The sequence below is a fragment of the Balaenoptera musculus genome, chromosome 1 (assembly GCF_009873245.2).
Source record: "Balaenoptera musculus isolate JJ_BM4_2016_0621 chromosome 1, mBalMus1.pri.v3, whole genome shotgun sequence".
Taxonomy (NCBI): Eukaryota; Metazoa; Chordata; class Mammalia; order Artiodactyla; family Balaenopteridae; genus Balaenoptera; species Balaenoptera musculus.
The window spans coordinates 56,102,721-56,129,037 of record NC_045785.1 but is presented as its reverse complement, the minus strand read 5'-3'; the positions used below and the strand labels follow the sequence as shown (position 1 = coordinate 56,129,037).

Genomic DNA, 26,317 nt, shown 5'->3' with positions numbered 1-26,317 from the left:
GTGCTGTGACAATGTGTAAAGTACCTTGAAAAGAGCTTTTCACATACTACTTGTTCATTAAATAGGAGCTATGGCTGTTATTATTATAATTAGCTGTCATGCTTGCCAATACCTACTTATTAACTCATTCAACTATTTTATTCTGAGTTGTCTCATACAGAATTTTTTTTTCTGGTTTGCAAAGCATTTTGAGATATGCTGGGTAAATGTTATACAATGCCTTTTGTGTTTAAAAGCCTCACTGGACTGTCTTAAGACAAGATGTACTAAAAAGAGAAAGAAGAAGGAAAGGCATTTATTAAACCACAGCTCAACATTTACAGAACACTAGTCATGTGATGGTAGCTTATAAAAATTCAGTTTTTGCCTACCAACAGCCTGATGATTTATTTGTCCCTGTCAACCTCTTAAAATTTTACCTGGTTCTTGTTTTCAGTCTTTTCAAGGAGAGTTGACTTCCAAACAATGCACAACATTTTAATAGTTTTCCTGTGGTAATTTTCAGCACAAAGACTCTAATTTTTAGATATTTATGTTTTATATTCAGGTCACCAACTGGCACTTTGGAACCTACAAATAGTTCTCATGGTATAGTTACCATGGTCACACGTTCTCTTCAACATGCTCACACACCCCACCTCACCTCTCACACTCAGCTGGTCCTGTCAACACACACCCATCTCCCAGCTCTGAAAGGATTCTTTGATCCCTAAGAGGTTAGCTTAGAAGGGCCTTGGGGGAAACACCATAATTCATAACCTATTTGAGGTCTTAGACCCCTTGGAAATTCTGAGGAAAACTACTGACATTCTCAACATACATAAACAAAAATGGACTGCATTTCATAGACTCCTTGACAAACTAGAAAGCTATGATTGATTTCAGTGTTTCTCAAACTCTTTTGACTGGGATTCACAGTGAGAAACAGATTGGACATCAATACAGCCCATATCTACATACATAAACAAACATAAACATCTAAAACAGAAGTTACAGGAAACAATTATTTACACTTACCATATGCAATGGTTTCTGACATTTTCTATTCTATTTCATCTTTCTAAAAGGTTGCTTGAGACTCACTAAATTGCTTTCTTACCACCCACAATCTGAAGAACAGTGATCTGGTCTAACAGTTCTCCATTTTAGAGATAAGGAAACAGGTCCGAAGAAATAATGGGTATTGTGCTAGGTCACCAATGAGTTAGTGGCAAAACAAGCCAGAACCTAAACATCCTGACTTCCAACCAAGGCTCCTTCCAAAACAAAGTGAAACGAAAAATCTAAATACAAACTCCCCTAAAAAAGCAGCTGGGGATTTGAAGCTTAAAGCATCCTGCCTGATACACTGAGAAACTGGGAGTGTTTCAATTCCAAATGATGGTGAATATTAACCTAACATGAGCCTCCAGCTCAGGCAGCCTTAACTTTTTCTAAACCATGCCCCTGGCCTAGCATGACATGGCACATAAGCACATTTTTTTCTTTCCAGAAACCTTTTCTCCAGCTACTGAAAACGACACAGGAAAGGCCAACATTCTCCCTGAGTTTATTTAAAATATTCTGATTACACAGACACAGGTTTTATTTGTCCATGAGAGCTTGGCTTAGAAACAGCAGTAGACAGGCACTCTTTGCATTTACCAGAGCCACGCAAATCTGTTTTCCTCCCCGCTAAGGTTGTTTAATCAAAATTTAAACATCAAAACCGCAGAGATCGCTATGTGGATGTGAATGATCCAGAGCCTATTAGACGTTAATCTACCGACACCAGCTACCCCAGACCCTTTTAAAGCCTCAGTTATAGAAAGTGAGATTGCTTAAGAGCCTTCATTACAAGCAGCGTGATAGATTAAAATACCAGCCTTCCTACCGGCATCAGGCTGTGTGTGGTTTTGATTTGTTTGCTTGGTTGCTTTTTGTTTGTTTTTAATATGGAATAAACATCACTGTCCATTACAAGATGAGAATCTTATAACATGCCAGAGAGTGTGGCTGAGGACTGGGCTGGTGAAGGCCAAGCGGGCGGCCCTGCATGCAGTTAGGAGAAGGCTTGGGGCCTGGGCGCTCTCACCGATGACGAGAACCACCCAGCTCGGGTGTTGCGGAGGGTCGGTGGGCGTGAGCAACCTGCTCCGGCACTGTGTGCCAGCCTCCACCCGGTGCCCAAGGGCAAAGTGCTGGGGCCTCCTTAAAGCAGAGCGCGCTGGGAGGAGAGGAAGGGGTGGAAATTGCTGCAGAGAGGCTTGAGGTGAGATCAGCGAACGCCTGCTGGGGAAAAGGGGGGAGGGCAAACCCTGAAATTAGCTGGGGGGAGGCAGGGGCTGGGCCAGGCTACGCGGAGATGGCTCGGCGGCTGCCCCGGAGCTTTCCCGGGAGCCCAGCCGCCCTGCGCCTTCCTCCTGCGGCCGGACCAGGAGCAGCACCTACGCAACACCAAGGAAGGGCTCCTTCCTGGAAACAGGATTGGGGAGCGCGTGTAGCCTCCCGAGCCTTCGGATCTATCGCTCCTCCCCCATTTGCGGCAGAAAATGTTAAGGACCCTCAGAATTTGAAACCCCAGAATCCTCCAGAATCCTTGTTGTTGAACTGAATATTTATTTGGCTGGCTCATTTTAGAGACCTGTCCTTTCCTGAGTTTTCATTTAAATCTGTTTCTCTCCTCCCCCATGCCTCAAGCGGAATTGGCAGGCGGCGCCGGGGCGGGGAGGGAGTGCGAAGGGGGGTTGTTACCAGGGATCTAGGGGATGGAGGCTAGCAGAGTGGGGGGAGTTTGCATCTGAATATCTCTCTGCAAGATAAACACTTCTGAAGGTCAGTGATGGCTCCCCATTGGATCCTCCCGAAAAGGTGAATGTTCATTAAAGGCTTCTCCGTCTACATTTTTCTTAAGAACCCAAACTGTAAAAGTCCAAAGTATTTCTGATATTGCAATTGCAATAATGCACTGGAAACCTATATATTAATTAAGTATTCTGAACACTTCCAAAATAAAAGGTAACTATTATAAGGAAACCTGTGAAATGTAAATATGTGTTACTCAGCCAAGATTAAATGAAGAATGCAAAAATGTTATATTTAGTAGCACAAAAATGGAAAACTGAATGACAATATTTGGAAACCAGAAATCAGTTATTTTTAAAAGTCATGTTTATTATTATATACTAGAATTTTAAAATAATATATGCACACTAATTTTAAATCAGCCATTTAATATACACTAAACATGTCCATGGAGTGACATCTTATCCCTAGCCTCTTTTACCTCCCCGCTGCAGTCGGCCCCTTACCTTTATTTTCAGAATCTTTCATTCTCTCCTTCCTCCCTCTGCTGCAGAGGAGCAGGAAAGTCCGGCTGGTTCTGCAACCCCGACTTTGGATTTGTCATTCAGACAGTCAGCGGTCTTGGGGGAGAAGTCCCTCAGCCGAGGGGCACCGGTCTCTGATAATTGCATGCAAGTCAGTGTGCAGGGTTATAATTTTGCTTATGCTGGAGCAGAAAGGATGGGGATGAAGACAGACATAAACACAAATTCCAAAACATGGCATGGAACTGGATCTGGAGCCTAGGCTTGCCTTTCCTTGCAGTAGGTTAGGGCATCAACTGTTTAGTGCCTCCCTGTCTCTGGAGAGATTTGATTCAAGTTGAAAGAGGACCACGTGTGCCGTGCACCAAGCTTATTCTCAAATGGAGACCTTCACTTTGGAGGGGGATTAACAGCCCTGTGCTTGTTTCCTCTTACATATTCATTCATTCAGCAAACACTTCTTTTACCTCTCTGTGGACCAGGCTCTATGCTAAGTACTGCGGACAGAACAGTGACGGGAACCAGCCCCAGTCCTCAAGCCACTCACCAGCTGTTACAATGCAGAGGCATACAGTGCCATCCAATGACCTATGTCTGCTGCATGGACCTGGGTTATTGAACCCATTTCACGCAGGTGTTAAGTTGGTACGCAAGGCTTTAGTGATTGGTTTTAAGCCACTGGATGGCTGAGACAGAAATGGATCTGTGGAAGCCAGACCACACCCCCTCTCTGTTAGACAGCAAGGAGTACTCAAGCAAATCTTTCAATCATCCAGTGCAAGCTTACTTTCAATCATTACATAGCTCAGATTCATTCCTTCATTCATTCACTCAACAACGGTTATTTGTGCCAGGCACAACTCCACCTGTTAGCGATTCAAGCGTGCAGGAAACAGACCAAGTCCCTGCTCTCGTGGCTATCACATTTGGGTGGGAGGATTCAGACAGGCCATAAACAAACAAATATAAACATATAATAAACGGCAGTAAATGCTGTAAAGAAAAATGAAGCATGATAATGAGGTAACAGAGCTGCCATTTTAGATAGCGTGGCCAGGGGAGGTGCCATTGAACTTATTTTACGGAAAATGAATCAGTCATCACAGTCCCTTCCAAACACCTTCACTTAGGAATTGTTTTTTGAGTTCCGAACCCTCACAACCTCCTCTGCTCCAAGCGCACTCACTGATGGGTAGTGTTTATTCCCCATTATACAGACTGGTAAACTGACATCCAGAATGATTAACTGACCCAATCCAGGACCTCACTCCCCTCCAAGTTGGAAGAAGAGCAACAAAAAGAAATGCACCAAACCTGTTGCGCTCATCCCCAGAAATTGCTGGGTTAAGTACAATACTGAAAAGGAAAATTTGCCAGAGTAGGAGGTGAGATAAGAGGGTTGAAGACCTATCTCTACCACTATTACCTGAGTGGCATAGAGCAGGTGATTTAACCTCTCTGGCACCAGTTTCCTCATCTATAAAGTGGGGCTCATCATCCGTGCCCTGTGCATGTTCCAGGCTGTTCAGAAGATCAAAAGGGAGAATAGATGTGGTACTTTGTAAACTAAGTTCTATATAAGTGTAAAGTATAATTATCAACATACTTGGGCACATTAAGAGAACTAATTGGGCTTCCCTGGTGGCGCAGTGGATAAGAATCCGCCTGCCAGTGCAGGGGACACGGGTTCAATCCCTGGTCCGGGAAGATCCCACATGCCGTGGAGCAACTAAGCCTGTGCGCCGCAACTACTGAGCCTGCGCTCTAGAGCCCACGAGCCACAACTACTGAGCCCACGTGCCACAACTACTGAAGCCTGTGTGCCTAGAGCCTGTGCTCCACAACAAGAGAAGCCAGTGCAATGAGAAGCCCACGCACCGCAACGAAGAGTAGCCTCCCCTTGCTGCCACTAGAGAAAGCCCGTGTGCAGCAACAAATAGACCCAACACAGCCAAAAATAAAATTAATTAAATTAAAATTAAAAAATTAAAAAAAAAAAAAAAAAAAAAGAGAACTAATTGCTAGTGTTTACCTGCTCATTACTGCAGCCCGAGAGTCAAATATAGCTATAGAGCGAAAGCTTGTCGTGGCCACTAGAGGTCCTGGAGTTGATTTCTAGCTGCCACAATTTAAAGACTCCCTGAAAGTTTGGGGAAATTTTATTTTGTTTTTGTTCCCATCTTTCCTTGACAGTGGATAATATCCTTATGCTCATCCTTGACAACTTAAGGCCAATGAGGAAAATCTGCCTTCACTGGCCACCAAATGAGCCATGTTGGCCCATAAACCACATCAAAGAAATGGGCATCTCCATCTCCAAGGACCAAGGCCAGGGCAGCCAAAACGTACCCAGTTAGGAGCACCTTTAGGGGCAGATAGGGTGAAGAAGGGGGTGATGAGAAGACACCATCCGTGTACTCTTTCATCCAATAAATATTCATTATGCCAGACACTGCTCTGAAGACTGAGAATGACACAGTGCTGAACAAAACATTCTGTCCTCAAAGAGCTTGTGGTCTCAGAACAAGAGGTTTCTACAACGTATGCTGATTTACTGAGTTAGGCCGAGGACTGGGTCTGAATAGTAGGGCAAGGGCTATAAGGCAGGAGAGACCAGGTTCAAACATGGGCTCTGCCATTTCCTGGCTCCTAGAGGAAGCTGGGATACGTCCCTGCACCTCTCTAAGTCTCCCTTTCCTGATCTGTAAGATGAAGGTACTAAAGGCACCTACCTCCTAGGGTAGGATGAGGCTCAAATGAGTTAATGCATGTAAAGTACACAGCACAAAGCCTGACACATTAAGGGAGGGCTCCATAAATGCTGTAAGACTAATATTCTCACCTACTGACCTGGATCAAGTGTACCCCTCTGCACCTCAGTTTCCTCATAAAATGCAGAAAATAATAACTAGTTTATATGGCTCTTGTGAGAATTACATATCAGGAAGAAGATAAAGCCCTGGTGTAAAGGATTAGCTCACCCCCTGCCAGGCTCACTCAAGGCCCTTTTTAATCAAGCAGGCTCCCCAGGAAAAAAGACAAAGTCTGGGAGGAGTGAGGAAGTGGGAGAGAGCCTGCCATTTATATTAACAAGGAAGCAATGTTTTTCCAAGAGTATGATCATTTCTAGGGTTACCTGCATTTTACTCAACACTGTACTTTGAAAAGTTTCAAAATACAAAAAGTTGGAAGAATTGCATGGCAAACATCTTCAAGTACATTTTGCTAAATTTGCTTTGTCACATAGATGTTCATCTTTCTATTCATCCTTAATAGGTTTTTTTTAAATTAAGTTGAAAGAGATTTGAAGTCCTCTTCAGATAAGAAGAGCCTTTATCTTCCCTCATGATACAAATGTTACAGAAGCCTTACACTGCCTGATTCTGTGGCCATTCCAAGCAGGGTCAGGTGAATTCTTAGAAGCCTTGTCTTGCCCACAGTAAACCTCAAGGCCACACCCAGTTGAGGGACAAGGATGGACTCAAGCCTTGGAGCCTTCCAGAACAAGGCACTGCCTCATGCTTCCAATAAACTGGTACCAACAACCATTATAAACATCCATTCATGGAAACGATGGTCCATCTCAATAACCGGGTTCAGGGAAAGCTTCAGGCAGGCTCCACTGGCCACAAGTCCCTTCACAGCTCTGCACAGTCCTTGTCTTGTTGGATGCCACTTCTGAGTCATTAGACCAGTGAGTCATGCCCAGCGAGGGAGGCCATCTTGAGAGCAAAACCAAAGAGAATTTTCAAGAACAATGAGTGACACCCTGAATTGAAAGAGAATAAGGCTCTTCATTGTCCTAGCAAAACAAAAATGAAAGAAAAAAACGCTGCTGTTAACACTGTGGGTTCAACTTCCCAGCTGTAAATTTTACTCCGAAGAAAAACTCAGCAAAAAAAGCTTTTATATTCCCTTGGAAATTTGAGAGCAAAAGAGACTGGGAGGATATTTCTCAAATTGGGCAGACCTAATGATCTTTCGGTAACTTGCCTGGACCCTCTGTTCTGGATTAGTCATTCATTTCCAAAACATGCCAGGGTGGGGTGACAGGAGAATGACTTCACCTGCACCACCACATTCGGTCTTCCCCCAGCCATCCCTGTCTGGTTTGCTCAGAGCATCCAAGTGGCAGTAAGCGAGATGAACTGGAGTGAGAAAACTGCTGACTGGGGGCTGGGGAGGGGATGGGGGTTTGTGATTCGGGTCACCGCAGAGAAGGGCAGCATGACTATAAGAAAAGCTGGGTGTGCTCCGATGAAGCCAAGCCACAAGGCACGGGGAAGAGCATTAATACATGGAGTACCCGCTGTGTGCCAGGCAATCTTCTTACCATCATCACCATACTTTTAAAGAGAACTTATTTGCCAAGCATGGCCATTAAAGCGAGGACTTTCAGAGCACACTGCCTGGGTTTGGATCCCAGCTTACTAGTTGCATAACTTTGGAAACGTTACTTATCCTTTTTGTGTTTCGGTTTTCTCATTCATAAAACAGACACTGTAAAACAGGGTTATTGTAAGAATTAAATAAAATTAAAATATTCACAGGTTTAGGACCACGGCTGGCACACGGTAAGCAATGCGTGTACGTTAACGCTTGCCAGTCTGTCTTTTTTTTTTTTTCGCCATGTATTTCCTCTTTAGGTCTTTTTTTTTTTTTTTTTTTTTTTTTTTTTTGGCTGTGTTGGGTCTTCGTTTCTGTGCGAGGGCTTTCTCTAGTTGCGGTGAGCGGGGGACACTCTTCATCACGGTGCGCGGGCCTCTCACTGTTGCGGCCTCTCTTGTTGCGGAGCACAGGCTCCAGACGCGCAGGCTCAGTAGTTGTGGCTCACGGGCCTAGTTGCTCCGCCAGTCTGTCTTTTTTCGATGAGAAAAATGAGGCAGAAAGAAGAAAGGAGACTTGCCAAAGGACACATAGCAAAAAAGTAGCAGAGCCAGGATATTGCCTGTCATTTACTTCCCACAACACCCCTGTGAGGGAAGTGACATCATCTTCCTTCTACTGATGAGAGCTTGGAAGCCCAAGAGCTCAGGAAGCTGCTCATCGCACAAGCTGGCAAATGGGAGAGTTAAGACTGAAAAACCCACACTCACTGTCTTTAAAGCCTTTGCACATCCCACTAGGCCAACGGTTCTCAAAGGTTAGCACACACCAGAATTACGGCAGGGCTTGGTAAAGCACAGGTTGCTGGGTCCCACCTCCAGAGTCTCTGCTTTGGTAGCTCTGAGGTGGGAGCCAAGAATCTGCATTTCTAGCAAGTTCCAGGAGACATTGTTGCTGCTGGTCTGGAGACAACCCTTGGAGAACTACTACTCTGCAATCAGGCACCTGTATGCAGAACAGAGGGTAGGAGAATGTATGGGGCCTAAAGGGTATAGGTCCCACTCCGGCAAAGGGTTGGTTACTTCACAGAGCCTAGCAAATATATTTTGCATTTATATGGTCCTTTAACAGTTATGATATCATTTGATCTTTCCAATATCCCTAGGTAGTGATCATTATCTCCATTCAATGCGATTTGTTTTTAGGGACATCTGGCCAGAAAATGGCAATGAGAGAATAAACCACAGGTCACCTGACAAGTGTTCTGTCCTTTCCTCCAGGTAACTAGTCCTGGAAAGCACTACCTGCGGATGGAGACTGACTCCAGGTCCAAGCTGCGTCTTCCCAGGGAATAACTGCAGTTCAGGAAAGGGCACTTCGGCCCACCAGGGTTTGCAGGAGGCAATTTCTGGGGGGAAGAGCTCAGGACTGGTTTTCTACCGTCATTTCAAGGACTAGGAAAGCCTACTGCTCACAAAATACTTCCACCAACTATCCGCTCCCTTCTCTATAACCTAAAGCTTTGATATTTGATGTAAATCTGGTTCTCTGCAAAAGCTGGAAGCAATTTAGGGGGTTAATTTCTACTGGACACAGCTTGTTCATTTAGAACAGCTTGAATGGTTAGTAGATTTTTTAAAGTTGCTTGGACATATAAGCCAGTAAATCATTGGTATCCAGAATATTTCAAGAACTACTATGAGCAGATTAAAAAAAAAACATGAACCACCAAGAAAAAAAAATGGGAAAAGACATAAACAGGCGTTCACACATGTCTTGGTCACACACGGCCAATATTCATGTGAAAAGATCTCCAGCTTCATTATTCGTCAGGGAAATTCAATATAAAAGCACCATGCTGTATCACTTCAAAAAAGTCTGACAGTACTGAGTATTAGCAAGGAAGTAAGGAATCAATATATACATCCCAGAGGATTCATTCATTACTTAACCATTCATTCATTATTATCCAATAAATAAATAAACATTTATTGAATGTCTCCTCTATTCAGATACAATATTAAGCTGAACAGATGCCAGGGGTCCCCAGAAGCTATGCCACTTCTCATCTGCAGCCTCCTGCTGAAAAAAAAAGGAAAGGAGGGAAGAAAGAAGGATACTGATGTAGAAGGCCTTCTGGTTGGTCCAGAAGGGATTGCGGCCCCTGAGGAGCTTCCAGCCATGTTTTATTCCCACCACTCATTGAACTTTCCATATTTGGGGTGTGATCATATGGTGCAATATCTGGACTAATATTAATAAAAATAACAACCACCACCTTGTGAGCTACTATGTACCAAGCACTTTATATACAATAACCCATGTAATCATCACAGGAACATTATAACATAGGAATATCATCCTTATTTTACATATGATAGACAACCGAGTTTTAGAAAGATTTAGCACCCTGCCCAAGATCACACAGCTTATTAGTGTGCCACTTACTAGTGGCAGATTCAAATCATCATCTGTCTGGCACCAAAGCATATGATTGTAGATGCCCCAAGTGATGTTGACATCATCATGAGAAATTCAGGCCACCTTTAAGAAAAATTAAATAAAATTGGGATATGGATTTCATTCACTGCACAATATTTATTAATTTTACTTCTTCCATCCATGAGTATAGATACTGGAACATGTTTACTTTGTGCCGATGTGGCAGAAAGGAAGCTGTGTGGGTAGTCAGGCCTGAACTGGCCACACACCAGTCCTATGACCTCTTGCAAGTTACTCTGTCTCTTGCTTCACTTTCCTCATCTATAAAATGGGGGAAATAAATACCATCTGTCCTCCCTCCTTCCAAGGTTTGTTAAGATCTAAACAAGACCTTATAGTTGACCTACTCCATAAACTGTAAAGTATCATGTAACATAAGACATTATAATGGCCTCATCTCCAGGTTGTAGGGGGTAAGGGGAAGTAGGGAAATACAGTGATCTGCCAAGATCCTACCTAAGAAAAGAGAGGTGTGGCGTGGCAATGGGCCCCAGGTAAGCCATGGGTGAACTCTACGATGGGAACAAAGAAAAGAGGAGAGGGTGGTTGTGTACACAGTATACACCTGGGTTTAAAAATTATAAAACTAGAAAACTTATTCTAACCCAATTTACTGCAGTGGGAATATCCATTTATTCCTCTTTTGTAAAACATTCACACAACACCTGGAATAACACTATGCATATAAGTATCACTCAAGGAATACTTGTTGCAATTACCAATCTATTCAACTACTCAGGCAAGCTAAAGAAAAGGGGTGGTCAGCCTTTAGACCTACTAAGTTTCCGCAACAGTTCTTGATGCAGTGTGGAAGGAATTTAATTGGCGCATTCACTAAAAGTAATAACACATCCTTTGAAAGCCGGCAAGATGACAATGCCAAGCCACAGAGCCTCCCTAACCATCAACAATAGAAAAGCTTGTTTCTAACACAATTATTTGTGTTGTTTCTAACACAAATATTTGAAAGATGATTATTTTTGCTCTTTGTCAAATTTCTTTTTAGAATGCTTACTATGTGCCAGCACTTTACAATTATTAACTCATTAATTCATTTAATCTTCAAAACAACCCTAGGGTGGAGATGGGGGTGACGCTAATATCAATGACATGGCCCTGTTGCAGTCTAGCTTCTGCCCTGGCTCAGGTCGGCCATTTTAGAACTCAAGGCATGTCAGCCTCGGAAGAACCCTCAGATGATGGAAACAGATGAAAAGGACAAGATAGGACACACAGACAGACAGACACACAGACACACACAAACACAAGCAGACAGGTATCTACAAAGTACCCAGCTCTGACTTAGCCTGGTGGGGGATGCAAAGATGAAGTGGATGAGAACCTGCCCACATGGAATCTGTAATAGCAGATGAACAGTGACAAATGCCCTATGGATGATGAAATACCAGCAGAGAGGTTACAGGTGGCACATACCCCAGGAAAGGCTTCACAGAGGAGATGCATTTGTGCCAGTCCTAACGGACGGGTAGGCATTGGCCAGGCTGAGAGACCAAGGCATGGCCACTGCAGATAGGGAGAAGGCAGTGAGCCAGCAGACCGTGTCATGTCCCTGTGCTCAGAACATGTTAGTGGCTTCCCAGCTCACTTGGAATAAAATCCAAACTCCTCATCATATACTACCCAGACCCTGACCCAGGCCCTGCCTGCCTCACTTTCCCCTTGCTTAGCTCAGGCACACTGAGAACCTTTCCACCTGCTATTGCCTCTGGCAGGAAGCTCTCCCCTGGCTCCAGGCTGGAGTAACTCCGAATCAGTCTTCAGGCTCAGCTGTAATTGCATGGCCGCAGAGATGCCTTCCCTGTCCATCCCCCCCACCCCAAGTAAGCTAGGGCCCCCTCTACCTTTTTTCCTCTCCCAGCAGACGATTTGATTCCTTCCAAGCACACACAGCAATCTGCAATGGAGATTTTTATACCTATTTGACGTGTGTAACGTCTGTTTCCCCCTTTAGAAGTAGTTCCATGAGCTGCGGCCTTGCCTATCTCGTTCACTCCTGGGCCCTGACACACAGGGGAGCTCGATAAAAATTATGGAATGAATGAATGCAGTGAGTCTGTGATTGAATAAATGTGAGTTAAGGCCCTGGTGAGGATAGGGTGGAATGTGTTTGGGAATTAGTTAATTGTGACTAGAGCTTACAAGATAACAGATGGGTTGGAAAGGGGGTGGGTCCAGATGGGGAGGACCTCCAACGCAGACTTGGGTGCGTATTAAATCCCCCAACGGGTACTGCATTGCAGGTGCCGACCAGGTTTTGGGGGGAGGGGGATGCAAACTGTTTTCCCGAGGCACCCCGGATTCCCTCTGTCCAGAGCCAAACGGACAGACAGGGACTTGTGCGGGAAATAAACAAGCTGCAACCACCTGGGCCTAGGGGAGATGCTTAAAGGGTGGAGGGGGAGAAGGGACTGTCGTCGAGCGGCCCCGACGGAGCCTGGGGACTGGTGTAGTCCCCGCGGCCGAGGGTCAGGGAGGAGGGTCGCCCAGGCAGGGCCAGACGTCCAGGCGGCGCGGTCCCCGCCCGCGGGCCCCGGGGGCCGAGAACCCAGCGGGAGATGCCGCCTACGGCAGCGGCCGGAGCCACCGCGGCCCCCCTTCAGCAGGAGGCCGGCGTCCGCCGCTCATGGTAACAGGTCCCGCGGCCGCGCCCACACTCACCCTGCGCCGCCTTGGAAGCCGAGCGCGTCCGCCACAGCCGCCGGGTTGCCTTCCACGGCCGCAGCGAAGAAAACAGCCTCCGGCTCTTCTTGCCGCTCTTCTCAGTTGCTCCCATCTGTGCGCCCGCGCCCCTCCCCCGCCGCCCGCCGCCGTCCGAGGATCGCCTCCCGCTTCCCCGGCCGCCGCGCTTCTGCCAGGTGCCAGGCAGTCGCCGGGGAGGACGCGGCCCGCGGGGGGAGGAGCTTGCGGCCGGATGCGGGGCGGGGAGGGTGGGGACCTCGCTCGCGCTGAGCCTGCGGGTGCGGCCGACCGAGGCGGGGACGCTGCAGGGATGCGCCAGCCGGGGGAGCGCTCAGCCCCTGGCAGCTCACAGGTGAATGCTTTAGTTTTTCACCCTTCGTTCCGGAGATGTCGACGGAGTGCCCAACTACTGCTAGGCGTCATTAATTAACACAAACCCCCCTGGGATGTGCACTGATTTTTATACCCAAATTACAAATGATAAAATTGAAGCTCCGAAACGTGAAGTAATCTGCCCAGAGATCACACAGCCGCTGAATTATGCCGATACCCAAGTCCTGGGCTCTAGCTATATTTTTTTCATCCCTTTCTACTGCTTCAGAATGATTCCACATTATGTTGGATTTTTTTTAAGTCTGATAGATATTCCTGTTTTCCTCATGCAACAGATTAAGAATCACCTTTTTCTTTTAAATTTATTTTTGTCTGCATTGGGTCTTCGTTGCTGCGCTGGGGCTTTCTCTAGTTGCTGCGAGGGGGGCCACTCTTCATTGTGGTACGCGGGCTTCTCATCGCGGTGGCTTCTCTTGTTGTGGCGCGCGCACGGGCTCCAGTAGTTGTGGCTCACGGGCTTCGTTGCTCTGCTGCATGTGGGATCTTCCCAGACCAGGGCTCGAACCCCTGTGCCCTGCATTGGCAGGCGGATTCTTAATCACTGCGCCACCCGGGAAGCCTTTTTTTTTTTTTAAGAACCTATTCTATGTGCAGGCACTTTTACACATATGCCATGAAACCTCACAGCACCCCTGTGGGGTAGGAGGCGTTTCCCATTCGCCAGATGAGGAAACAAATGTCAGAGCTGAGGTGGCCCAGCCCCCACCACTTTGTCTCTGTCGTGATTTTGCCTGTAGTTGAGAGTCGGAGAGGAAGAGCAAAACCACGATCCCTTAACACTGCCTGACTGCAATAATAATAGCTAACATTTATGGAGTGCCTCTCATGTGCCGGATTTTACATACATTACCTTATTTAACTCTCCCAATGATACTCATGGGAGAGAAATTATTAATATCCTCACTTAACAGATGGGGGAAACTGAGAATCAGAGAGGTCAGGTTACATACATAAACCCATATAAAGCTTATATGTTAGGTTGAATCATGAAACTACCATTTTTGTAGGTTCAAACAAAAGGCTCAATTCATCATATGACAGTTTCACCAGATGATCAAAATTTAAATCACCAATGGAGGGAGATGATAATCCAGTGCATCCAGATGATACACTGAGAAAGACACATCACCTTTGTAATATTCTGGCCAAGAATGCACAACCTGAATCTAATCATGGAGAAATATAAGTTAAACCCCAAATGAGGACTTTACTATGAAAACTGGGGTATGGGAGAGGGGGCATCAGGGCAGGGATGTTGTATTCGTTAAAAATGTCAATGATATAAAAGATGAAGAGGGACTTCCCTGGTGGTGCAGTGGTTAAGAATCCGCCTGCCAATGCAGGGGACACGGGTTCAATCCCTGGTCCAGGAAGATCCCACGTGCCGTGGAGCAACTAAGCCCGTGTGCCACAACTACTGAGCCTGCGCTCTAGAGCCCACGTGCCACAACTACTGAAGCCCACGAGCCACAACTACTGAAGCCCGTGCGCCTAGAGCCCGTGCTCCGGCAACAAGAGAAGCCACTGCAATGAGAAGTCTGCGCACAATGAAGAGTAGCCCCTGCTTGCCACAACTAGAGAAAAGCCCGCGCGCAGCAACAAAGACCCAACACAGCCAAAAATAAAAAATAATTAATTAATTAATTTTTTAAAAAGATGAAGAAAGGCTGTGGAGGTGTTCTAGACTAAACGAGGCTAAAGAGATATGACAACTAACAGTAATACCTGACTCTAGAATGGACTGTGTTAGAGTTTTGAAAAAAGACTCTAAGGGACATTTCTAGGTCAATTTAAATATATATATATGATTAAATAAGAGTGTCAGTGATAAACTGTTGAAGTTGATAACTATACTGTGGTTATGTAAGAAAATATCCCTATTTTTAGAAAATACACACCAAGGTACTTAGGAGTAAAGGGTCATGATGCATTTAATTTACCTTCAAATGGTTTACAAAAGAAGTTTCATATATATGTTTGGGGAGAGGGGGAAGCAAATGATAAAGCAAATACAGCAAAATCATAGTAATAGGTGAATCTGGTCAAAGAATATATGGGTGTGTTTTGTACTATTCTTATTCTTGCAACTTTTCTGTAAGTTTTCAATTTATTCCCAACTGAAAAGGTTATAAAAAAACCTTTAAGTTTCATAGAAAAAAAGAAAATAAAGTGGGAAGACTGTACCTGATATTAAGGCCTACTATACAGCTACAGTTATCAAAACAGTGTGGTCTTGGCAGAGGGATAGATGCATAGATTAATAAAGAACCCAGAAACAGACCTGCACACATATACCCAACTGATTTTTGACAAAGGTGCAAAAGCAGTTCAATGGAGGAAAGACAGCTGTTTCAACAAACGATGCTGAAGCAATTGGACATGCATTGGCAAAAAAAAAATTAACCTTGACTTAAACCTCACACCTTATACAAAAACCTAGAGAAATGGATTATGTTATTTTATTCTATGTTATTCTACAGAAAATAACAAGAGAAAATCATCTAGAATCTGGAGCTATGCAAAGAGTTGTCACCAAAAGCATGATCCATAAGAGAAAAAAGTTGGTAAATTGGACTTTATCAAAATTAAATACTTTTGCTCTGTGAAAGACCCTTTTAAGAGGAAAATACAAGCTACAAAATGGGCAAAAATACTTATCTGACAAAGGACTAGTATTTATAATATATAAAGAATTCTTAAAACTCAACATTAAAAAAAATCCAATTAGAAAATGTGCAAAAGACATGAGCAGATATTTCACTAAAGAGGATGGACATACAGATATCAAATAAGCACATGAAAAGATATTCAGCATCATTAGCTATTAAGGAAATACAAATTAAAACCACAATGAGATATCACTGCATACCTCAGAATGGCTAAAATGAAAAATAGTGACAACACCAAATGCTGGTGAGAATGCAGAGGGAGAAACTGGATCATTTACACATTGCTGGTAGGAATGTAAATGGTACAGCCACTTTGGAAAAGAGTTTAGCAGTTTCTTATAAAACTAAACACAACTACCATAAGACCCAACAATGGCACTCTTGGGTACTTATCCCAGAAAAAAATGAAAACTTATGTTCACACAAAAACCTATACAGCAATGTTTATAGTAGCTTTATTTGTAATAGCCCCAAACTGGAAACAACCCAGATGTCCTTTGGGTGAATGGTTAAACAAGCCTTGGTATATCCCTACCATGGAATACTAAGCAATAAAAAGTAACAAAGCTATTGCTACAGGCAACAAACTATATGAATGTCCAGGGAATTATGTTGAGTGAAAAAAGCCAATCCCAAAAGTTACATACTATATGATTCCATTTATATAGTATTCTTGAAATGGCAAAAATTATATAAATCAAAAACAGATAGTGGGACTTCCCTGGTGGTCCAGTGGATAAGAATCCACCTTCGAATGCAGGGGACGCGGGTTCGATCCCTGGTGGGGAAACTAAGATCCCACATGCCGTGGGGCAACTAAGCCCATGCGTCGCAACTACTAAGCCCGTGCACACTGGAACCCGTGCACCACAACTAGAGAGAAACCCATGCACCACAATGAAGATTCCGTGTGCCGCAGCTAAGACCCGACGCAGCCAAATAAATAAAAAATAATTAAATAGACTTATTAAAAAAAAGACAGATAGTGGTTGCCAGGGAGGAGGGAGATGAGCATGGCTATAAAAGTACAACAGGAAAGGCCTGTGGTGATCGAACTGTTCTGTATCTTGTCTGTATCAATGTCTACATACTGGTTGTGATATTAGACTATAGTTTTGCACAATGTTCCCACTAGGGGGAATGTGTAAAGCTGTACATAGGATCTCTGTATTATTTTTTACAACTGCATGTGAATCTACAGTTATTTTAAAATTAACAGTTTAATTTTTAAAAAGTCACATGTCTGCAATTTCATATAGTTCACTCTAATATCTAAATCGTGCTTGAGCCAAGATTCCACCGAAGCCCACGCCTTCATGGCTACACTCAGCTTTCTTGTGACGGCTGGCTCACTGTGGGAGACCAAGGACCATCTGCCAGGTTCCAGGGCGGAGACATGGAGGACTCGGAAAGGTCACAGGAGCATGGAGACCCAGGTCAGCCAGGGAGTGCTAAACTACTCTCCTGTTTGGAATGAGTCCCTTGGGGGGTCTAGATAAGTGACACTCTAAAAGTAATTATGGGCCAGACCTATTTTGTTCTTTCTCTAATCCAAGAAGAATAGGAAGATATAAATATGAAATAAAGAAGCGGGGCGGGGGTGGGGGGGGCTTCCCTGGTGGCGCAGTGGTTGAGAATCTGCCTGCCAATGCAGGGGACACGGCTTCGAGCCCTGGTCTGGGAAGATCCCACATGCCGCGGAGCAACTAGGCCCATGAGCCACAACCACTGAGCCTGCGCGTCTGGAGCCTGTGCTCCGCAACAAGAGAGGCCGCGATAGTTAGAGGCCCGCGCACCGCGATGAAGAGTGGCTCCCGCTCGCCGCAACTAGAGAAAGGCCTCGCACAGAAACGAAGACCCAACACAGCCAAAAATAAATATATTAATAATAAAAAAAGACTTAGATTCTAGTCCTGACTTTGCCTATTGTGACCTTTGATGAGTGACTGAACAGTATGTATGTGGGAGTTCTGAACTACTCGGGTTAATTCTTACAAAAAAAAAAAAAAAGAAGGGGAATGGGAGAGACTAGGAAGAGAGTGGAAATTGAGAGGTGTCCTCTCTATCAGCAATAAGCTGCATTTTCTTCTACACCAGCCTTCATTCTCCATGCCATCTAGACTAACGTCTAAAGAAATAGACCCTTAGAATAAACAACCTAATTAACAAAGCTACTCAGAAATAGCAGCCACGTGCCAGCAACTCCTACCCTAGACAAGTGTTGCCCTCTGCTCCTGGGACTTCTTACTTGGCCTTGGGGTTAGGACACCTAAAATCGAATCCTGGTTACCAGGACCATCTGCAAAATATTGGTTATGTCCCTTCCCCTCCTGGCTTACTATTTTAATCACCACGACCTCCACTCCCATTAATGAATGGGATTTAACCAGATGACCTAGAAGTTTCCTTCCAGGGTTTCCCACCGTCCTTCCCTGCATGTCCTGACTCTCACTAGTTTTGAAATACTGCTACGTATCAGTAACCCCAGTGGACCTGGCTTAGAGACTCACCTTTTCTTCTATTGTTTGGTATATCCAGTGGATTACAGTAGCTTCTTGGAGGGGCGCATTTGCTCACTGCTTAGACGTCACTGGTCAGGGTGGGATGAGAGAGACATTCTTCAGCTTGCCCTTTTAGTCCAAACATCATGTGATTTCATGGCACCCCTCCAGCTTGGAGCTGAAAGCAGCCAGAAGTCTCTGGCTCCCACGGTTACAGCCTGCTCCAGGCAGATCCAGTGGGAAGCCTTCCCAGCAGTCCCTGGAGCCCATGGGAAAAGAATGCAACCTGAGAGAAGATCTTCCACCCAAGTAGAAACACGCAAGTGCCCTGCGGCACATTCATGAGCACTAGCAACATGGAATTTCTTTTCAAATGTCAAAAGTGCAAAACAAATATTGGGCATAGGACAAAAAAAAGACTCCCAAAACCCTGAATTCCATTCATGGCATTGTGTTTACAAAGCTAAGTCCAGAAATTCAAAAATGGCAGTGCTCAAAGTCAATGGGATACAAGACTGTGTGTGTGTGTGTGTGTGTGCGCGCGCGTGTGCAGTGTGTGAGGGGAGAGGGGGCTAATAGAAAGGACCTAGGCTTTCCAGCTAGGCAGAGCTGTGTGAATCCTGGCTCTGTCACTAAATGTGTGACCTTATCCAACTTGCCTAACTTCCCTAAATCTCAGTTTCCCCATCTGTAAAATGGAGATAGTAAATAGTACCTACCTCACAGGGTTGTGATAAGTTTTACTATCATATGTAAAGAATCAAATAGGCTAAATTAAACAGAGGAGCTTGTTATAATGCTATGTCCATTTAGAGATACAGATAAAAAAGAATGGCATCTTTCACAATGAATAAATAAATTGTGTGTGTGTGTGTTTTCACGTGTCTCAAGAGAGAGAAGAATGGGAAGGTTGATAATTGGTGAAGATCACATCCTTCAAACTTCATGATTTAATTCCATGTCTGTCTTCTTTTACGCCTGAGGTGTCCTGTTACTCACCCTCCCTTACAGAAAGTTCCAGAATGTAAACTAAACTGTATAACCTAAAGGCATCTCAGGTGCCTTTGGAACCACTGGATGCTGTTTCACGTTACCCCAATGGCAATGCCAGTAGGACTATTTTAGTACAGGAAGCAACTCAGGGCAGTCTCTACTTTAAACTTATTTTTCAGTCTGAAGTTCTGAAGTTCATATTGTATTGAAAATAAGTGTTTAAAAATCTGTCTTTCCTCCATAGACTAGAGCTCCCATTTTTGCATCTGACACCTGGCTTATTAATCACAGGATTCTCTGCACTCGGCACAGACTTGGCAAAGTAGACGTTCTCATTAAATGTATTCTTATTCTGTTTGCGGTTTACATCAGAACAAGGGACTTTATTGCAGGGGAGTGGTGATCATGAGGCAGTACAGAGAAGAGTCAGAGTAAAAAGTCACTACCACTCTAGGCTGGAAGGGCAGAAGGAGAAGGCGTTACAGCAGCCCGGGGGGTTGGGGCCACCGGACAGAAGCTGGAACCAAGGGGATGGATGCCTAGGAGAAGAAACAGCCTCTGCAGGGATTTCAGAAAATGTTTTCTGACCGGTACCTCAATGTGCAGCCCCACATAGCCCAGACATCCCTCACTTCCAGGGAGCTTTTCCAGAAATCCTCCTTCCCTGTCTTCCCTTATGTTATCTGGGATTTAGGAGCAGCGGAGAAGAGTGATTAAAGTCACAGAATTGATCACTTCTGGGCGACCCTTGGCAAGTTACTAGCCTCTGTGTGCCTTAGTTTTCTCCTTGGCAAAATAGGGAAATTCATATCTGTCTCGAAGGGGCACGCTGAAGATGAAATGTGAGATTACGTTTACAAAGCATCTAGGCTTGTCTGGCATAAAGCAAATGTTCAAATTATGCTAATCCTCACCCTCCCTTTTTTAAATGACACAGAACATGCTGTAACAAAAGGTTTTTGTATTCCTCTCTTTTCTATTAGAGAAGAACTATTGTGTGGAGCCTGGAAAATCTATCAAAGGGCGAGGGATCTTTCTGGAAATGTTGGCCCCATGGCTCAGAGTTTAACTGTAGGCTTTGATGGAGGGGAAATGAAATACAGGGTGAGTGGTTATCTACAGACACATAGTTGGGGAGCCTTCAAAGTAGCGAAGGACAGGGCCATGGGAATGGCTGATGGGGGCTGAGGGAGGGTGATTTGGGGGTCCCTCCTCCTGTCTTCAATCTCCTTGTCAGAGACTTTTTTGAAAATGACAGTCCAATTGTGTAATGATAAATGATTTTTTTCTTCATGTCTTTCTAATTCTTTTCTTTCTTTCAAGCTCTCTGTGTGTGAATCTTAACTTGTATAATAAGAAAGAAAAAATTAAGTGCCAAGTTTTAGGCCAACTGAAAAAGCTGACTCTGTTGGTGAGGCTTTAAAATGAGTGGTAATAGGAAAATGGAAATAAGGTGGGTTCTACTAGGGACGCAGCTGCAGCCACATGGGAGAGCGGTGGCCATTTCAAACCAGTCTCACCGGCTGGGTCTGCAATCCTCACATCTTTCGTTCTGCTGGAGAGTGCCTTTGCAATACTTAGTATTGCGGTGTAATGCCTTCAGGGAAAGCCGGCATTCTTTTAAATCTTAGAATGTGTATATACACCCCCTTTTTTTTTTTTTTTTTCGGTTGAGGTATAATTATATTTAAAATTGGAGCTTTTAACCCCTCCTTTGTTTGCGGTGTATCTTTGTTATCATAGTATTAATTTGCTTTTGTGACAGAGATGGCTGGTGCTCACCAATATCCATGTTTCTCTTCTTCCTGGGCACACAGCTAGACTACTTTCCCAGCCTAACTTGCAGTTGGTCATGGCCATGTGACTGAGTCTGGCCAAGGGAATGGGGAACAATGATGTAAGCCACTCAGAAGCCTGGCCTCTGAAACTTTTCACATAACCCTCCAAGCTCTCTTTCTTCACATATCAGCTGACTGGAAGCTGAAGATCCAGTTACTGATTTTTTTTTTTAATAATTTATTTATTTTTTAATTTATTTTATTTCTTTTAAAGTTTGTGGGGTTTTTTTTAAAATTTATTTTTATTTTATTTATCTTTGGCTGTGTTGGGTCTTCGTTTCTGTGCGAGGGCTTTCTCTAGCTGTGGCAAGCGGGGTCCACTCTTCATCGCGGTGCGCGGGCCTCTCACTATCGCGGCCTCTCTTGTTGCGGAGCACAGGCTCCAGACGTGCAGGCTCAGTAGTTGTGGCTCACGGGCCCAGTTGCTCCGCGGCATGTGGGATCTTCCCGGACCAGGGCTCGAACCCATGTCCCCTGCATTGGCAGGCAGACTCTCAACCACTGCGCCACCAGGGAAGCCCCAGTTACTGATTTTGAAGCCCAGAAGTATGGTGGAGCTTTCAGATGGAGGGAGCCTGGGTCCCTGAATGACTGCATGAAACAAATCTCTCCTGCTCCTCCATCAATCTCATTGGACTGCAGTGTGAGCAAGAAACACCTCTGTCATGTCCAGAATTGAGATTCTGCAGTTGTTTGTTACAGCAGTCAGAATCCCCTTACCTAATAACACCTAAAGAGACTGCATACTGAGGCAGAAATATCTAATTCTGAGTGGTATCCCTGGTGACATGATGCCAGATGGACACTTCCAGGGAAGATTAGCTGGAGCTGCATATCAACATCTCCCAAGGGGCCACAAAAAACAAATAAGATCATTGGATGTAACCTCTAAGGACGAATTTCTCTCAATTACATTTGCTGGTTTACGTTTCCCTCTTCCATGAAAAACTACCTCTGCTTCTTATTTTCAACTGTGGGTCATTAATGATGATGGAGAGAACTAAACTGGGTGGATAGTAAAAGGTGTTATAAAATGGAGAATACTTGACAATTTGAGTATTTGAGAGGGTTGGCTTCTGTGAGCTTGGCTTGAAATATTACACTGCCTTATCCTGTGAGGCTGACATGCCTCCATGAATTCTTTCTTTTTTTTTTTTTTCATGAATTCTTTCTTTCATTAAGCAACTACTCTGAACAAATATCCCACTAGTCCCTTAGGATATAACTCTGAGCAACTGAACAACTGTGGTTCTTTTACTCAAGGCGCTTATAGTCTAATGGAGGAGAAAGACATTAAATAACCAATTACCCAAACAGATAATCACGCAAGTGGAATAAGTGCTATGAAGGAAAAGCCCAGCTTACCAGCACTGTTAGAACATATAATGGTGGGGGTGGAGAAGGGGGGTGACTAAGCTCACTGAAAGGGAAACATCTCCCTGAGAAAACGAATGGACTTCAAGACCTGCAGGATGACCAGCTGCCCAGGGGAAAAATATATAAGATATAGGAAGCAAATCTTAATGTAGGAGGACTACTATTACTGATAATACTAACCAACACTTTTATAATACTTATTATATGTCAGGTAGTGATCTAAGTACATTACATATAGTCACACATTTAATCCTTTCGGCAACCCAATGAGGTAAGTGCTATTATTATTTTCATTTTACAAGTGAAAAAACTGAGGCAAAGAAATGTTAATAAGTTACTAATAAACGGCAAAGGAAGGATTTGCACTCCAGCGATCTGGCTCCAGAGTTTGTACACTTAGTCACAATGGTCTGCTGAGATTTGGTGCATTCTGGGCAGGAACAGAGAAGACCTGCATGGGTGAAGCTTGGTGAGCAATGCAAAAGGTGGCACAAAGTGAAACAGGAAAGATATGGATTTGAGATTCCTTTGGGGTGGGGGGAAGCTATGGCATGCACTAAGAGGTCAATAAAGTCCCCTAAAATTCTGCAAGCCATCTTGATCTTTGTTTTCTCCACGTGAATCTGGTGACCCATGAACTTCGGAGGGCATGACCCCCGGAGGATAGCGAGGTGGTCCTGCCCCGTTAGCAGCTTGCACATCCAATCAGCCATGAGTTCTTCCCTATGGAGTTTAGTTTAGTTCTTCCCTCTGGCTGATCTGCCTGGGGGCCGCCTGGACATCCTACCAATGGGTTCAAAGTTCCCATTTTGAACTTTGAACCTTGGCTCTTTTGTGCTCGTTGAGAGAAGGATGAGAAGAAACAAGTATGAGGGCTGTGAGGGTCTTCCCCTGGCTCTGGTTTTCCAAAGTCTGAAACTCCGGGAATGAGGATGAATCTTAGTTTATACACACTATAAGTAAGAAAAGTAGAGGATTTGAGGACAGAGGGATGGCCCACTCATCTTCTCCTCACCCTTGGATGTTTCCCTGGGAGGAGGGGAGCAGGGAGTCTGAAAGAAAGAGGTGAAGATACAGATTTTGGAGGGTCCTGGAATGAGGGGCTTGGCAGCCTGTCTCTGAGGCAGCATCCTGAGACGTCGCCCGTAGACAGTCTCTCAGACATTCCAGTGCTGTGGTAGGGAAAAGGATCAGCAAAACGAGTCCTGGGCCTGAAGAATGATTTCTGTGCCCATGGGCAAGATGGAGAAGAAGCAGGAAGAACATCTTAAGCTGACAGGATGGAAACACCTATGTGACTGATGACCAAGAATCATGAAGATGGATATCTTGGCAGATGCTTGTGTTGACAGAGGACCTCGAGTATCAGAGGGACCAATTGCTATCCCATCTCCCAGTTCCTTGGAACTCAGATGCAACCCTGGAGAAAAGGAATGAGAAACTTCAAATTCATTGAGAGTATATCTACAAGGTTGATGTGGTGAGGATTAGAAACAGAAATTAGACCAAATTATAAGAGAAAATTATAAAAATTTTTAAAAGTTCTATTTCGGAATCCCCTGGTGGTCCAGTGGTTAGGACTTGGCGCTTTCACTGCCAAGGGCTCGGGTTCAATCCCTGGTTGGGGAACTAAGATCCCACAAGCCGTGGGGTGCGGGCAAAAAAAAAAAAGTTCTATGTCTTGTACACCTGAGTTATGGACTTACTATCCATCACACACATACACACACACACACAATTTTTTACATAAATGGAATCATAAACTACATATTGTTTATATTTTTCATTAAGAATATATCTGACAATTTTTCCAATACATAGTGTTCCACATAAAGATAGAGTATGATTTATTATTTATTACTTAACCATATCCTTAGTGTAAGATATTTAGGTTGTTTCTAGTTTTTGCTGTTTCAACCAAGACTTCAATGTACATTCTTATGTATATAGCTTTGTGCACATATGTATTTCTGTAGGAAGGATTCCTTAAAATGAATAGTATATAGAATCAAAGGACATGTGAATTTTTAATATTGATATATACTAGCAACTTGCCCTCCAAAGTCACTCTATCAACTTGTATATCTTGTGACAGTATATGTTTCCCTTTATATGTTTACCTCACAATCCTGAATATCATCAGTATTTTTAATTCTTGAGAGTTTGATAGCTAAAAATGTTTTTCATTGTTCACTTCAGGGTAATTGTAAAATATGAAATTTTCTTCCTCTTTCCAGCTTTGGCCAACTGACATATCCCACCTTAGGAACTGAGGAAGTACAAACTTCTAACAAAAAAAAAGTGGTTAGCCAAACCAGATTTTAAGTAGAATCTTATGTTAATATATTGCAATGTTATCCTGATTAACAATCTCATTTTTCTCAGATGCAACACTTAATGAATTTAATAACAGAACTCATTTATAGTTGTCCATAACTTAAATGCAGATATGCAATAATAGGGAATATATCTTCTTTTCAAGAATTCATGGAGAGTCACAAAACTTCACAAAAGAATATTCAAAAGTTCCATAAAGTAGAAATCATACCAAAAAAATTTTGACCACAATGCAATACTACTAGAAATTAATATCAAAATTAAAAATCAAAACCCCTTCCACATAGAAATTTAAAAGAAAAACTATTAAACAGCCTTTGTGTGAAGAGAATATACAAAGTAAATACTATAATGAAAACATTGCATCTCAGAATTTGTGAGATATTGCTATGACAATAATCAGAGGGAAATTCACAGTCTTAAACATGTATAAAAATAATAGAATGAATATAAATGAATTAAATTCTCAACTTAAACAGCTAGGAAAAAAAAAAACCCAACAAACTGAACCAAGAAACCACAAGGAAGGAGATAATAAAGACAAAAACATAAATCGATGGAATATGACATAGATACATAATTAAAACTTCTTAGGAAAGAATCAATGAAAGGAACATAGCTAACTTTTGAAATGGAGGAAATTTAAGAAGGCTTATTTATGGAGAAACATGAGTCTAAGGCTAGAAACAAGATAAGGTTGCCATTGTCTCCACTACTACTTAACACTGTATTGGAAATATCAGCCAATGCAGTCAGTCAAGAGAAAACAATTAGAACTAAAAAGTGGAAAATAAGTAAAACTGTTTCTATGTACAGGTATTATACATGAAAGACCCAACAGAATCAATACTATAACAAAGAAATAATAAAGGAATTCCTTAAGATAGCAGAAAATAAAGCTAACATACAAAAATCAACAGCCAACTGCCAGTCAGCCAACTGCTAGTGGTCTTCAAGAAAATAAGGAGCTAGAACCAGATGTAAACCAACTAGGCCTCTAAGCACACTATTGAACTGGACTAACAATTTTTTAGAAGAAAAACATCCTAATTTCTGAAGAACAAAATGAGTTGATTTATATAACACTGGGAGTAGCACTGGGATAAAGCAAATAAATAAATATATTAATGTGAATAGGAAATAAGATTTTCAGTCTGAGAGAAAGATATAAAATAAAAGAGGGTATGGAAAAATTCTGTAATGATTAAATTGGAATTAGAAATATCAGTATGAACTTATAACTTAAAATTTATATATTTCTTAATTCTATCTAATGTTACCACAATAACAATGAGCATACTTGGTGCCAAGATCTTCGTGGTTTCTAAATACCCTACTACCCCACTAAAAGAGACCAGAGCTCTGTGGAGAAA

The 26,317-nt window shown here is 43.4% G+C and overlaps 1 protein-coding gene across 2 annotated transcripts in view; it reads right to left on the bottom strand.

Moving 5' to 3' along the window:
• The window catches only part of DNAJC6 (DnaJ heat shock protein family (Hsp40) member C6), a 153,777-nt gene extending 140,799 nt beyond the window's left edge, over positions 1-12,978 (bottom strand). The window contains exons 1-2 of one of the 2 annotated variants that reach the window (XM_036826532.1): positions 12,816-12,951; positions 3,291-3,490 (exon numbers count right to left, since the gene is read on the bottom strand). In XM_036826532.1, coding sequence (XP_036682427.1) covers positions 3,291-3,312 — 22 coding nt within the window. In that variant the 5' untranslated portion in view covers positions 3,313-3,490; positions 12,816-12,951. Of the gene's footprint in view, positions 1-3,290; positions 3,491-12,815 lie in introns of both variants that reach the window. The other variant, XM_036826524.1, reaches the window with a different exon arrangement.
• Positions 12,979-26,317: the final 13,339 nt, after the last annotated feature.